The sequence below is a fragment of the Vipera berus genome, assembly GCF_964194415.1.
Source record: "Vipera berus genome assembly, chromosome: Z".
Lineage (NCBI taxonomy): Eukaryota > Metazoa > Chordata > Lepidosauria > Squamata > Viperidae > Vipera > Vipera berus.
Genome location: NC_138205.1, coordinates 19,485,661 through 19,500,991, shown reverse-complemented (window position 1 = coordinate 19,500,991; position 15,331 = coordinate 19,485,661). Strand labels below are relative to the sequence as shown.

The window sequence follows — 15,331 nt, the reverse complement described above, 5'->3', positions numbered from 1 at the left end:
CGTTGAGTATCAAACAGACAGTGGGTACCAGGACAAAATTTTCACGGCAAAGTGCTTTGAGTAGCAAATGTGATGAGTTTCAAAGCAGCTGAGTGCCAAGGCACCACCGTGCTGTATCTCATCAGCTTTCTCTCTTACCATACAGTAGCACAGGTAAGCTGGATCAGATCTTAAGATTTGGTTGTTGTACGAATATATATTCAGTAGGGAATGTCTGACTAAGTAGCTGGGTCACTGTTTCTGTCCAGGACAGTGAACGAGTATGGGAAGATTATACGGCCTTGGAAAGTGACGTACAGATGCTGAAGTGCTCCTTGGAGCATACTCGGACTTCCGGGCATCCCCAGGTAAATCTTAAATATGAGGGACGGAGCTTTCTCAGTTGCATCTCCAAAGATACAAGATTCTGTTCTAGTGGATACCCACCAGGCTGCATTGCTAAGTAGACCATAGTCACTCACTGACAGGAGCCTTTTGACTGAGTTCTTTCTTTCTTTCTTTCTTTCTTTCTTTCTTTCTTTCTTTCTTTCTTTCTTTCTTTCTTTCTTTCTTTCTTTCTTTCTTTCTTTCTTTCTTTCTTTCTTTCTTTCTTTCTTTCTTTCTTTCTTTCTTTCTTTCTTTCTTTCTTTCTTTCTTTCTTTCTTGTCTTGGCGTATTCGGGTCTTTTCCCGTGTAAGACTGAGGGTGTCTTGGTGACGTTTCGACGAGGTCCCACTCGTCATCTTCAGGCTGGTGTCTTCGGCTTCGTGCTTGTGCGAGCAAAGCGTGATCAGAGCTGCCATCTCTCTATAAATATTGGTGGGGGGGTGGGGGGTGCTGGCTTTGTTGCTGTAAGCGGATTGGTTGGCTGTGTTGTTACATGTTGATTGGTTGATGAGCTTATTGTAACAGCACAGCCAACCAACCCGCTTACAGCAACAAAGCCAGCACCCCCCCAATATTTATAGAGAGATGGCAGCTCCGATCACGCTTTGCTCGCACAAGCACGAAGCCGAAGACACCAGCCTGAAGATGACGAGTGGGACCTCGTCGAAACATCACCAAGACACCCTCAGTCTTACACGGGAAAAGACCCAAATACGCCAAGACCTACATACCTGTACCCGTGAAAATCTATATATATATATATATATATATATATATATATATATATATATATATATATATATATATATATATATATATATATATATATATATATATATATATATATATATATATATATATATATATTAGTAAGTCAGCTTTTGAACCTTAATGATAGCTAAAATGAATGCGTGGAACTAATAATTGATTTGGTATTTTACAGCCATAAAAAAGATACTTTCATTTTATGCAAATTATTCAGCATTCCTAATCTAATTATTTAATAACAGGAACAGAAAGCAGGAGACCACTTGGATTCCTATCTTCAGGGGCATCCGCCCTCTTTTTTATTTATTTATAGGAATTCCTGTTTTTCTTTGATTAACTGCTGTTTTAAATACTAGGAAAAAGATTTTTAAACAATGAAAGAAAAACTAAAAAAGGCCTCAATATCTGTACACTTGATACCAACACATACTGAAAATTCCCATCCATGGAAGAAATACTGCACAGCTTTAGAAATAATGCTCTGCCTTAAAAACATAGGGGAGTGTTCGACAGCAGCGCTCCTGTCACTTGAGAAATTTCAGCTCTCGTTCAGAAGTGGTGATGGGAAAAGGCAGAAAGATAGGAGGTATGGCCGTTGTCTCCATTTGTCCATCAATTCCCTTCCTTTAGGACCAAGCAGCAGCTCAGCAGGATTTGTGGAGAATCCATGACATCCTGGCGGGATTGAGATGCAGCCATGCAAATTACCGCACCCTGGAAAACCGAAGATCAGGTGCTTAATTGCAGTGTGATCAGCACTTCACTGTACTAGGTGTGGGGAGGGGGTGTGTGCAGAGTGGGGTAGTTCTCTGTTATGAATAATCAGCATTGCAACCAAAAGGGTTCCTTCCTGTTAGGTGTGTCCCATTATTATACCTGGGCTTTGTTCCTGGGAATGGCACCCCACCTTTCCACCGATAGGTGGGAGTAATCATTGTTGATTGCTGTCAAAGATATGACATCAACAGTGCAGTTGAGAAGGTAAAGATCCTCTTGATTCAGTGTGATTCTCAGCGACTATCTGAACCCTCATGTGCAGATTTTTTTTCTTTTCATTTTTCTGAGATGGCTTCCACTTTCCCAGTCTTAAGTGACAGTCCTGTAATTTATTCCGGGGGGGGGGGAGGAGGAGGAGGGCTCACCTCCAATTAACAGAATAACAGAGTTGGAACAGACCTCAGAGGTCTTCTAGTCCAACCCCTGGCTCAGACAAGAAACTCTATACCATTTCAAGCGAATGCCTGTCCAGTTTCTTCTTTAAAACCCCCAGGGATGGAGCACCCACAGCTTCCAATTAATGTACCACTGTTCCACTGATTAATTGTTCTAACTGTCAGGAAATTTACTCCTTAATTCTAAGTTGCTTCCCTCCTTGATTAGTTTCTGTCTGTCGCTTCTTGTCCTGCCTTCAGGTGCTTTGAAGGATGACCCCCCCTCTTCTTTGTTGCAGCCCCTGAGATATCGGAACACTGTGACCACGTCACCCCTAGTCCTTCTTTTCATTCGGCTAGACCAGGGGTAGGCAACCTGGGCTCTTTGATGACTTGTGGACTTCAACTCCCAGAATTCCTGAGTCAGCATGGCTGGTTCAGGAATTCTGGGTGTTGAAGTCCACAAGTCATCAAAAGAGCCGAGGTTGCCTACCCCTGAACTAGACATACCCAATTCCTGCCACCATTCTTCATATGTTTTAGTCTCCAGTCCCCTAATCGTTACCTAAATTGCCAAGCTGCCATCTCCTATCTTGTAATTAAAACACTATCAAAAGTGTAATGAAACATGTCCCTGACGGTGTTCTGACTATGGTAAGAGAAGGATCTCGGGAGAAAGGAATCCATTGCAATCTCTTTTGCTTTCTTCATTGCAGGTGTGTCTCCGGGCTCACCCTCACCTCTGGATTCACATTTGGGGGCAAATCATCCCCCTCTGCTCTCCTGCACCGAAACAGAGGTACTTCAAAAAAGGAACAAGTCACTTCATCTGGAGTTTGGCTTCAGAACGTGATGGACTCTCCCCCATTTGTCTTTCTTTTAGGCTTCTGTCCTGTTCTATTTTTTAGAAACATTCTTTAGAGGCTGAACATTCTCTCTGTTTAATACTGACTGTGTATCGAATATGAAAATCTCCTGCCAGAAGATGTGCCAATGTTTGTGCGTGTGCATGAGGGTATAAGGCAGGGGTAGGCCATCTCGGCTCTTTTATGACTCATGGACTTCAACTCCCAGAATTCCTGAGTCAGCTGACTCAGGAATTCTGGGAGTTGAAGTCCATGAGTCATAAAAGAGCCGAGATGGCCTATCCCTGGTATAAGGGTACACATTCGAGGACCACTAATTATCCAGGTAGCCCTTGACTCACAACCACAATTGAGCCCCAAATTTCTGTTGCTAAGTGAGACACTTGTTAAGTGAGTTTTGCCCCATGGTAGGACCTTTCTTGCCGCTGTTGTTAAGTGAATCACGGCAATTGTTAAGTTAGCAACATGGTTGTTAAATGAATCTGGCTTCCCCATTGATTTTGCTTATCACATGACCCCGGAACACTGCAACCCCCTCATAAATATGAGTCAGGTTGCCAAGCATCTAAATTTTGATCACATGACCACACGGATGCTACAGTGGTCATAAGTGTGAAAACAGACATAAATCACTTTTTTCAGGGCTGTTGTAACTTTGAACACCGAAGTGTTGTAAGTCGAGGACTACCTGTATAGTCTTCCCTAAAACGCGGCACTTGATTTATTAGGATGTGTCTTCCTACACTTTTATTTATTTATCAATCATATTTATATAGCCGCCCATCTCATGTAGTGCCACAGGGCAGCATACAGAATAAAACAACCCAAATAGATTAAAAATGAATTTAAAATACAATCAAAGTAAATTAAAAAAGATAAGAAAGCAAAACAGTGGTGTGGGGGGGAAACCCCAGTGTATTCCAGTTAACCATCGTGTAACCATCATGGGATCCCCAAAGTAGTTAATAAAACCATGTTATCTGGTAGTAAGCTTCATTGGACTTTGTGGTAACTTTCCTTTGGCTTTTAGGATTTGTTACAAAAGGGGCGACATGCAATCTTTAATTTTGCTTCAGAAATGCAAATAATTTTGCAAAAAGTACTGGTGTTAAATAGAAGTTCCATTCAAGGGATAGAAGTATTTGGATTCTGCTTGGTCATTGTATTCTTCCTCTGATTTTTGTGTCATAATGTGTTCTTTAAAAGTGGTAAAATCTGAAAATTCTTTGTCACCAGTCTAACAATTTGGTCAAAGCAAGCAGAGTACATACCTGTGGCGGCGAACCTATGGCACGTGTGCCACAGGTGGCACGCAGAGCCCTCTCTGTGGGCACATGCGCCGTCACCCCAGTCCTGGGCCTTCAGTTGGGTTTTAGAAAACCTTTTCGCTTTAGGCCTCTGCCGCCATGTGCAAAAAAAAAAAAAAGGTTCAATCAATCCAATTTCAACTTCTCGCAGGAAAAAAAAAGATCTCGGAAAGTTGGAACTGATTGATTGAACTTTTTAGTCCCACCCAGTCTGCTGTTACCAACGCAGCCACGCCCACCCAATGGGCCACGCCCACCCAGATTTTAAGCCGCCCTGAGTCTTCGGAGAAGGGCAGGATATAAATGGGATTAAAAAAAAAATAAAAAATACATAAGTGGGTTTTGGGTTGCAAGTTTACTGTATCAATTTCTCTAATACTCCAGTAGGTGGCGCTGGATATCAATTTGACAACAAACGCCACTTTGAAAAAATTCTGGAGGCTGCACTAAAGTTCCAGTTTCTTCCCTTTTTTACGTGAATCTGAGCTTCCTTGAATCAACTGGCTGGCCTTTCTGTAAACCAGTTACAGGTAGTCCTCATCTTGTGACCACAATTCAGGCCAGATTTTTTGTTGCCAGGCAAGATAATTTGTCAAGTGAGCCGCATCCAATTTTTACGACCTTTTTAATAGTCTTTTTTTTGGGGGGGGGGGCAGGTGTATTAAGTGAATCACTGCAGTTGTTAAGCAAATTGCATGATTGTTGAGCCAATCTTGACTTTGTGGTTGGAAGGTTGGGAAGGTTGCGAATGGCAATCACACAACCCCAGGACGCTGCAACCATTGTGAACACATCTGGGTTGCCATGCGCCTGAATTTTGAACACAATGACAGTGGGGCTGTTGCAACGGTCATAAGTGTGAGGATCGGTCATCGCGCTTTTCAGTGCAATTGTAACTTCAGAGGGTTGCTAAACAAATGGTTGTAAATCAAGGACTACCTATACAACCTATGACCCCAATGGAGCCCCAGAGTTATGTTGTTAAGCAAGACGGTTGTTAGGTGAATTTTGCCCCATTTTACGGCCTTTCCTGACACCGCCGTTAAGTGGATCGCTGTAGCTGTTACTGTAAGTTAATAACACGGTTGTTAAGTGAACCTAGCTTTCCCATTGATTTGGCTTGTCAGAAGGTCTCAAAATATGATCACGTGATCCTGGGACACTGCAACCATCATAAGTATGAGCCAGTGGCCAGGCATCTGAATTTTGATCACGTGGCCATGTGGATGCCGTAACTGCCGTTAAGTGTGAAAAACAGAAAGTTACTTTTTTTTCCAGTGCCGTTGTAACTTTCCATGCTCACATTAAATGAACTGTTGTAAGTCGAGGACTACCCGTACTGGATTCTGTGAACATTTCAACCGATTCAGTGTTTTGTTTTTCGCCCATCCCGTCTGTATATTTTCTGCTTCCCCAAAGGAGCAGATTTCCCTCTAACCCAGGGGTAGGGCAACCTTGGCTCTTTTATGACTCGTGGACTTCATCTCCCAGAATTCCTGCGCCAGCGTGGCTGGCTCAGGAATTCTGGGTATTGAAGTCCACGAGTCATAAAAGAGCCAAGGTTGCCTACCTCTGCTCTAACCTGTCACCTTATCCATAACACGATGATATAATCCTGATTGTATCCATTGGGAAATGTGTGCTGTGTGTTGTGGTATTTCAGAAGGTAACCTGAGGACGTGGCCCAAATTAAGCATTCTCTTGCTGTGGAAGCCACTTGGTGGAATCTGAAACAGCTTCTCCAACTTTTACCATTTATTCCAGGAATCTACGCCCAGCTATGGGCCGGATACAGGAAAACCAGGCAGAATGGGGGGCAAACAGCAGGATGGCCCTAGTTCAGCAGACTGGCAGGTAAGGCTGTTTCTAGCGCGTCAGGTGTGGGCTCCGTTCCCTTCCCCAACTCTGCCCTTCCCTCTGGGCAGTGCCCTCAGCTTTTGACCGCCTTTGTATTCCCTTCCAGCAAAGTCCACCTCCCTCTAGCAGAGGGCACCTGGGAGCATCTCAGCATCTGGATGGACTCAAGGGGGCCCCCGACCATTCCTCCATTGAGCCCCCAGAGAGCGAGAAAGGCAAGCTTGGCAGAGGAGCGGATTCTGTTAGACCGGGTGAGTGAAATTGAGAAATAAGTACGTATCTGGGTGACAATTGGAGCACGGACCCACTTCCCTGGGTGAATCCAGTGGAAAAGCTACCCACTTAGCTTTCACCCAGCAAACAACTTTACTGGCATAAATTGTGCTGCCTTTTCCCCCCCTTCCCCCCGTGCCGTCCCCAGTTTAGAGATGCCATCAAATGGTGGTGTCCTTTGTGGCATGCAGGGAAGGGCAAGAGAAGGGATGGTGGGTTCCCTTAACTTTGTTCCTCCCCTCCTTCTGCCTATGACTGGGCAGCTCCCCGACACCTATCAGTGTCTGAGATATAGCTTGGAGAACATCCTATTAAACCTGTTGAAAGAACAGTTACTCCAAGTTCAGGTTCCTTTTGAAATTGTGCTTGAATCTGACTTTTAAGGTAGTCGAATTAACAGGTGACCATAAAGGAAGGAAAAGTCTGTCTGGTGCGGTGAGCATCTCCCTTTTCCCATGTTGCTCAACTCCTCTGTTGTCCAGGGACAACTCCAGAGAACGCACAATCACATCTACCCATCCCATCAGGTCCGGCAGAAAGAGTATTCTGTGGGCCCCGTCCATGAAAGAATGTCACCTGATGGGACCCAGAAGGAGAGCCTTTTCTGTTTTGTCACCTGCCCTATGGAACATCATTTCCTCTGGGGTCAGACTAGCCTGATTTTGTTGGCCTTCTAGGAAGGACCTGAAGACGTGGCTTTGCCACCTAGCCTGGATGGAGATTTGATGGCACTGATGTAGAGCCTGCAAAGTGGCTGTGTAGATTGATGGACTCTGTGCTACAAAACCCTTGTCAACTCTTAGCAACGACATTCAGTCCTTGACTTTGGACTGCCCGCTTAGTGACCATTCAAAGTTGCAACAGACTCAAAAAAAACCCAAGAACTTATGACCTGGATTCAAAGTTTGAACGGCGGTCAAAAAAGGTCCATTAAATGAGACGCCATGACATGATGACCCACTTAATGAGCCGTGTGACTTACAACATAATTCCAGGCTCAGTTATGGTTGAAAGTCAAAGACTACCTGATTTTCTCCGCAATTATCTTTCCCTAACCTGGCCTTTCAACTCTTCTAATAATTCACTCATGGCTACTGTAACTAAGTCTATCCATCTTGCTGCTGGCCATCCTTGTCTTCTCCTTCCCAGCATCAGATAGCCTTCTCTAGAGAACTAGGTCTTTGCATAGTGTCCCAAGTAGGATAATTTGAGCTGGGTCCTTTGTGCCTTGAGCGAGACCTCTAGAGTGGCTATATTGTTAATGACATTGTGCTGTTCTGCTAATTATATTTTTGTAAAATATATTACTTCCCGTCCTGCCCCAGGCCCCTATATATATCTCTCCTTCAAAGTATGGTGTTTTACCCTAAAAAGCTTTGAAAAAGCTTGAATTTTCGTAGCTGTGTCAGATCTCTGTATTAAACTGTGGTATTAGGCATTGTTTTGCATTCTTTTGTATGTGAGCGTATGCTGGTTTGCCTATATTGGAACATGAAATTGGAGAATCAAGGTTGTTACTGGTACATATGGATGATGTCTGATTTTGTTTAAATTCTTTGTTCCCTGCTTTTCCATCCGTCTGCTCCCACAAGTCTGCTGAGAAAACGAAATAAAGACAAAAGCTCCAGTAAAGAATCAGTCGGGACAAATCACCCAAGCCAAAAAACAAAACAAAACAAAAACCCCAGTAAAAGTAGCATGAACTGCAGTAGAGGTAGAACTAATATTTTTATTATTATTAATAGTAATGATGAAGGCGATAATGCAATTTTAAAAAAATGGAAAAGATATTTCCATTGGAAACAACAAATGACTGGATTTCAAGCACTGTGCAGTAGAAACTCCTAACTGCAGGTAGTCTTTGACTTACGACCATTCATTTAACAATGGTTCAAAGTTACGATGGGAAAAGTTACTTACGACCTGCATTCGCACTTACAACCACCTCATCACCCCTGAAGTTAAGTGACTGAATGCAGTCACTTGGCAACCAGCTCCCATTTGCAGTGGTCACCGTGATCGCAATTTGTGACCCTTTTTGCCATTTTCCAAAAAAAAAAAATGCCCATTGAGGAAACTGGATTTACTGTAATGACTGTGTGATTTGCTTAATGGTTGCTGTAAAAATGATCATGAAATCAGGTCTGACTTGACTTATACTGTAACTCCAATGACTTAATGACAGGAAATTCTGGTTCCAGTTGTGATCATAAGTCGAGGATTACCTGCACATCACTTTAGACTAGAATAAAGGCATCTCTCTAAAGAGTGCATTAAAATATTATAATCTTAATGGAATTAAGGCTTGAGAAGATGGCCAGGTCATCTCCTTCCTCCCTTAAGCTTGGTCGCTCAACAGTGAGACACTGGTGAAGTGAGCACAGCAGCGCTTGCATTTTCTGCGTCACATGAGAAAAGCACATCTTCCTTCCCCTGTCCTGACCACTTTCTACAGAGGGACGATCGAGAGCATCCTGTCATACAGCATCACAGACTGGTTTAGAAGTATCACTGCTTCATTGCCAGTTCACTCCCCTCCATCCAGGACATAGCACAGAAGCGTTGCTTGAACAGGGTCCGTAAGATTATCTGGAACACTACACATCCTTTTCATGACCTGTTTTCCTTGTTGCCTTCTGGGAGGAGGGGGCTTTGTGGTATCCGAAGCAGAACATCCAGATTCAGTCACAGTTTTGTTCCATACAGTATTAACTTATGAACTCTCAAGCTTCCTCTTACCGCTATGTATTCAAAATGGACAGTGATTAATATTTATATGTATTATATGTAAGAGTGTAGGTATATACATATGTTGCATATAGCATGTTTATATGTGTGTTATGTATGTGTACACTTTGGAGAGCAGGCAACAGAATTTCATTTTTAATGTGTGCCAGTGTGCCCAGTATAAAAAATGACAATACATCTTATCATCTTATCTTATCTTATCTTATCTTATCTTATCTTATCTTATCTTATCTTATCATCTTATCTTATCTTATCTTATCTTATCTTATCTTATCTTATCTTATCTTATCTTATCTTTATCTTTCTTTATCTTTATCTTAATCTTAATCTTACCTTACCTTACCCTATCCTATCCCTTTTATCATTTCCTGCTTCATTTTTTAAATTACCCATAATGAATAGAATAGAATAAAATCTTTATTGTCGCTTTAAATGTACACTAATCAGCATACATTAAAATGAAATTTAGTTGCATTCAGCTCTCAAAAAAACACCATTGCATTCAGCTCTCAAAAAACACCAAAAAAACGCCATATACCCACATACACACATATATATGACACAGAGAAACATCACAGTCTAGTTTGAATATATACATATATATGTGGCAAAAAAAAGAGAAGAAGAATCCTGAGAATTTACAAGACAGACGGCATAAGGAACAAAGCTGTTACAGAATCCAGTAGTTCTGCTGTAAATGCTTCGAAACTCCTCCCAGAAGGGAGCAATAGAAACAATTCTTTCTTCCCTTCCCGTACCAGGGCTGCTTTCCCATTGGTCAGAAAATGTTCCCTTGGCAGAAGCAGGACACATCTGTCACCTGCTCTAACCTTGAAGGATGGATGCTTCTCTGTCCTGCAACTAAGAGGATGCCATTTATTGATTGCTTACTCAAATGGTGTGGAAGCAGAAACTAGGGAGAGACAGGAAATTTAAGCTTGACAGGTTGTTTTTTCTTCCTTGCTTCCCTTCCCTTCCCTTCCACTCCATAGACCATGAAGGCTGCATCCATAGAAGTGAAGTTCCTGAACACAGCGTTGTCAAGGTATGACGGATGGCAAAATTATTGCCGCCTTCCTCACTTGGCTATTTATTTATTTGCTAGGTTCTACCCTGCCTTTCCTCCAAGAGCTCAAAAGTGTCATCCATGGCATTCCCTTTTGTTTTTCCAAAGAACAGTCCTGTGAGGTAGGTTGGGCTGAGACACAGCGAGTCGCCCCCAGGCAGGATGAGAATGGAGTTGAATTGAATCTTCATGGTGCTAAATGAGCCTTTTCCAAGCTCATCAACTCAGCCAGTGGCCAGCAGCTGAGGAATTCTGGCAGCCGAAGTCCACACAAAATTTTGAACTTGAGAAACACTGATCTAGACCAACTCCTTAACCATAATGCCATCCCGGCTCTCCTCTAGTGTTTTTCAGATGTGACCTGGGGAATTCTGGGAACCGTTAGTTCCAAGACATGTGGTTGGGGAAGATTGACGAGGGATGGCAGTTGACGCGATTTAAACAATCGTTTTATTCATTCCAGCTTTTCATGAACATTCAGTGGCTCTTAGAACTACAACTAAAAAAAACCTTGTTTTAACAGTTTCTGGAATGTACGAGGAAAGAGATTAAGTCCTAATGCAGCCATGGGGAACCATGGCCCTTTTATGACTCGTGGACTTCAACTCCCAGAATTCTTGAGCCAGCCATCAGCCATGCTGGCTCAGGACATCTGGGAGTTGAAGTCCAGAAGTCATAAAAGGGCCATGGTTCCCCACCCCTGTTGTAATGGATGGATGGGGGTGGGCAAGTCATAAATGATTGCAAAGCCCATGCATGGTGGGAAAAGAATGCCAGCGTGGCAAAGCAGTAGCTTAGGAATCGGCCACACATTTTTTTGCGTCCTGCCTGGAAGCCGTGAGGGATGTGCCTTATAACATCATGGTATCACTGGAATGGGCAGGGCCAGTGTTTTTTTGGAGGTGCAATATAGGGTTCCTTAAGAAGTGGGAAATTGGCCTGATTTGGGAGCTGGCTTAGGATTTGGAAGGAATGCCACAGATGCCTTCAAGTTCAGCCCAGCCATTAATTTCATCCCTTTATGGAAAAAAGGGGTTCAAAATTCAATCCTGCCCAATGCAGGGGAGGTAAACAGGGTGCTGAAGTAGCTTCCCATTCCCTTCGGGTGTGGCTTATTCATTTTTGAAGTTGTAGTATTAAAGAGAGGGACGCGGTGGCTCAGTGGGTTAGGACACTGAGCTTGTCGATCAGAAGGTCGGCAGTTTGACGGGTTGAATCCTGAGTGCCGCGTAACAGAGTGAGCGCCTGTTATTCGTCCCAGCTTCTGCCAACCTAGCAGTTCGAAAGCACGTAAAAATGCAAATAGAAAAATAGGGACCACTACGGTGGGAAGGTAACAGCGTTCTGTGCGCCTTTGGCGTCTAGCCATACCGGCCACATGACCACGGAGACGTCCTCGGACAAGCGCTGGCTCTTCGGCTTTGAAACGGAGATGAGCACCGGCCCCTAGAGTTGGAAACAACTAGCACGCATGTGCGGGGGAACCTTTACCTCTTACCTTTAGTATTAAAGAGGAAAAAAAACCTTTGCAGGTAAAAGTGTGGCACCTGGGCCGTGACTTCTCCCAACCCTCCCTTCTTCCCTCACATCCAGGTGGCCTCTTCCGAAACGACGGTCCCTCGGCGGTCCCGCATGAGCGCCCAGGAACAGCTGGACAGGATGCAGCGGCACCAGGAGGCCAAACGGAAATCTGAGGCTGCCCAGCCCACTCCCCTGGGCCACTGGCGAGACACTCTCAAGCATGGGTCTAGCCGGGTGGGTGTGAAGCCTTGTGGGGAGGAGGAGGAGGGGGAGCGTAGGAGAATGGCAGGGGTCTTGGGTGGACGCTTTAGTGAAACACCCTGACGCTAAGTGGGAGAGAGGCTCTGTGGCCCAGAGAGGTGCCAAAATACATTGGGCAGTTGGGCGGGAGAAAGATAAGATTTCTAGACTCTCTTTCTGGTGGTGGAAACCAGCCAATTGGGTTTGTTAAGAGGAAGCCGGCCGAAGGATCAGATAAAGACAGCTGGGTCTTCGGAGCCAGGAGTGAAAGGGGCTGCTTCACGCTTGGGCAGGGGGGGGGGCTGAGAAAAGGAAAGGTTCCCACCAAGAGGTGTTACGATTTTGCACAAGTATCCAGCGAAACCGAAGGCTTTGTCTTCCAGGCTTTGTAAATCGAAAGCAGAAGGAAAGGATGGGGTGCTTAATCTGTAGCTTTAGACGGTAAACGAGGGGTGGCTTTTGTCAAGAGCTTGGGCCTAGATCTGTGTGTTGCTCACGCCACGTTCCCCTCCCATCGTTTAATCTCTCCTTCAGCCCCTCCCCAATGCCCCCCCTGAGTCATCACCCAAGGAGGGAGTGCAAATTGGGGAAGTCAAGCCTCCTCGGTGCCCCCCAACCCCTGAGTGGGAGCGACAGCGAGTAATCCAGCTCTCCCATGCGCTGGCAACAGAGGCTTCGCAGCGGGGAAAACTCCTCACAGGTACTAGGATAGGCCGCTGCATTTCTTTATTTGTCCCAAGCATGTATGTCCTGCCTTTTGATCCTCCCCCCCTTCCCCCCCCCGAATAGGTCCATGTTAGGGTGGTGATGCACCTAAGTGGGTAAAATGCTGACTCAGATCCCTGATAGGCAAGGCGCAGGGGTAGGCAACCTTGGCTCTTTTATGACTCGTGGACTTCAACTCCCAGAATTCCTCAGGAATTCTGGGAGTTGAAGTCCACGAGTCATAAAAGAGCCAAGGTTGCCTACCCCTGGGCAAGGGTATCGTCCCTGGAGGTTACATTTTGGTGTTTTGTTTTTTTGCAAAACCTGATCCAAAATGTACAATTCACAGCCTCCTTAATTCTGCATCGCCTCTTGGGTTGTCTCGTTCTGCCTTTTATTTCCCTGAAAGCAAATGCCTTGTTTAAGTAGTAGAGGTAGTCCTCGACTTACGACCACATTTGAGCCCAACATTTCTGTTGCTAAGCGAAAGATTTGTTAAGTGAGCTTTGCCCCATTTTACGACCTTTCTTGCCACAGTTGCTAAGTGAATCACTGGAGTTATTTAACATGGTTAAGTGAATCTGGTTTCCCGATTGACTTGGTTTATAAAAAGGTCACAAAAGGGCGATCGCGTGGCCCCAGACCACTGCAGCCGTCATAAATATGAATCCGTTGCCAGGCATTTGAATTTTGATCACCTGGCCACAGGGATGCTGCAACGGTCGTAAGTGTGAAAAATGGTCACAAGTCACCTTTTTCGTTGTAACTTTGAACCGGCCACTAAATGAGTAGTTGTAAGTCAAGGACCACCTGTATACAAATATTCTACAGCCTCTGGACACTGGTATGCCTCATTCACACGTCTTCCAAGGCGTTGTCAGAACATCATCTTTGTCTTAGATACAGCCCAAGAGCCCTAAGCTTCACATGATTTTCCTTTGTGTTTTGTATGGATATAATCTCATATTTTTTTCTTTTCCTGCCAGTCCCTTCCCAACAGGTGCAGATAGTCCTCAGTTAACAACGGTAATTGAGACTGGAAATTCCATCACTAAGTGATGAGAGTTGTAAAAGCATGACATCATGTGATTTATGACAGCAGTTCCAACTGCAGTCATTAGGTGAACCCTGTAATTGTTAGGTGTGATGTCACCTCATCCCCATTGATAACCTCCCATTGGCTTCCCCCATTGACTATGTCAGTGAAGATCACAAATGCCCCTCACATGGGACGCTGCAACCATAAGAATTGCATGCCAGTTCCCAAACGTTTGGATCATGCTCATAACCCATGTTATCTCAGCACAATTTGAGGACCACCCGGAAAGGCCTTCATAATTTGAATGCTGGCTGAATGAATGGTTGCTAACTGTGGGCTATTTAATTATACACCAAACTTCTTAACCATCCATCTCCTTTATAGACGGGCTCTATGTATAAAGACTAAAGACTCTTGTGTACCTGGACTTTTTCCGTGGTCAGTGTGTTTTCCTATCCAAAATCCTGTACACAATACTGACTTTGTTAGCTGCAGAGGCCATAATAAAACTGTTTCACTTCTGTGTTCTTGACCAAAAAAGCCACGGCTCCCTTGAGTCAGCTTCTGGTGATGACTTGGACAGATCTGTGATGTTCTCCTGGCAACGATAACAGAAGTAATTCATCGCTGCCTTCTTGGGAAAGTGCTTTTTTCAGCTATCCAGTCTGGCCCGTAGCCCTTTCAATACACAGATTGTCCTCAACATACAACAGTTCACTTAATGATCGTTTGATGTTACAACGGCAGTTGCAGGAACTGAGTATGGCCAGCCTAGAGAAAAGAAGAACTGGGGGGGGGGGGGAGAACATGACAGCAGAGTTCCAGTATTTGAGGGACTGCCACAAAGTAAAGAGGGGGTCAACTTATTTTCCAAAGCACCAGGAGGCAAGACAAGAAACAACGGATGGAAACTAATCAAGGAGAGAAGCAACCTGGAACTAAGGAGAAACTTCCTAACAGTGAGAACAATTAGCCAGTGCAACAGCTTGCCTTCCAAAGCTGTAGGTCAGGGGTATCAAACTGCCGGCCCACGGGCTGGATGCTTCATCCGGAAGCCACGCCCACCCCATTGCCGGCAATGGCAAAACCGTCCCGATATGTTGCGTGATGTCACGTGACGTCACGGGTTTGACATGTCTGCTCTAGGTGCTTCATCACTGATGATTTTTAACTGGACAGCCATCTATCTGAAATAGGGTTTCCTGCTTGAGCAGGGGGTTGGACTAGAAGACCTCTAAGGTCCCTTCCAGCTTTTGAAAAAAGTGACTTAGTATCATTTTTCACACTTATGACCCCATTGCAGCATTCCCCACGGTCATGTGATTTATATTCGGATGCTTGACAACTGACTGAGATTTATGATGGCTTGCAGTGTCCTGGGGTCACGGGATCCCCTTTTGCGACCGTCTGATAAGCGAAGTCAA

General features: G+C 44.5%; 1 protein-coding gene across 1 annotated transcript in view; it reads left to right on the top strand.

The window, feature by feature from the left end:
* The window catches only part of LOC308678684 (pleckstrin homology domain-containing family A member 4-like), a gene marked incomplete at its 5' end in the record, with an annotated part of 37,200 nt that overhangs the window by 19,049 nt on the left and 2,820 nt on the right, over positions 1-15,331 (top strand). Inside the window, 8 exons of the mRNA XM_081345921.1 lie at positions 249-347; positions 1,765-1,867; positions 3,002-3,084; positions 6,223-6,312; positions 6,422-6,566; positions 10,329-10,381; positions 11,996-12,157; positions 12,698-12,863. Of these exons, the coding sequence (XP_081202047.1) occupies positions 249-347; positions 1,765-1,867; positions 3,002-3,084; positions 6,223-6,312; positions 6,422-6,566; positions 10,329-10,381; positions 11,996-12,157; positions 12,698-12,863 (901 nt within the window). The remainder of the gene's footprint in view (positions 1-248; positions 348-1,764; positions 1,868-3,001; positions 3,085-6,222; positions 6,313-6,421; positions 6,567-10,328; positions 10,382-11,995; positions 12,158-12,697; positions 12,864-15,331) is intronic.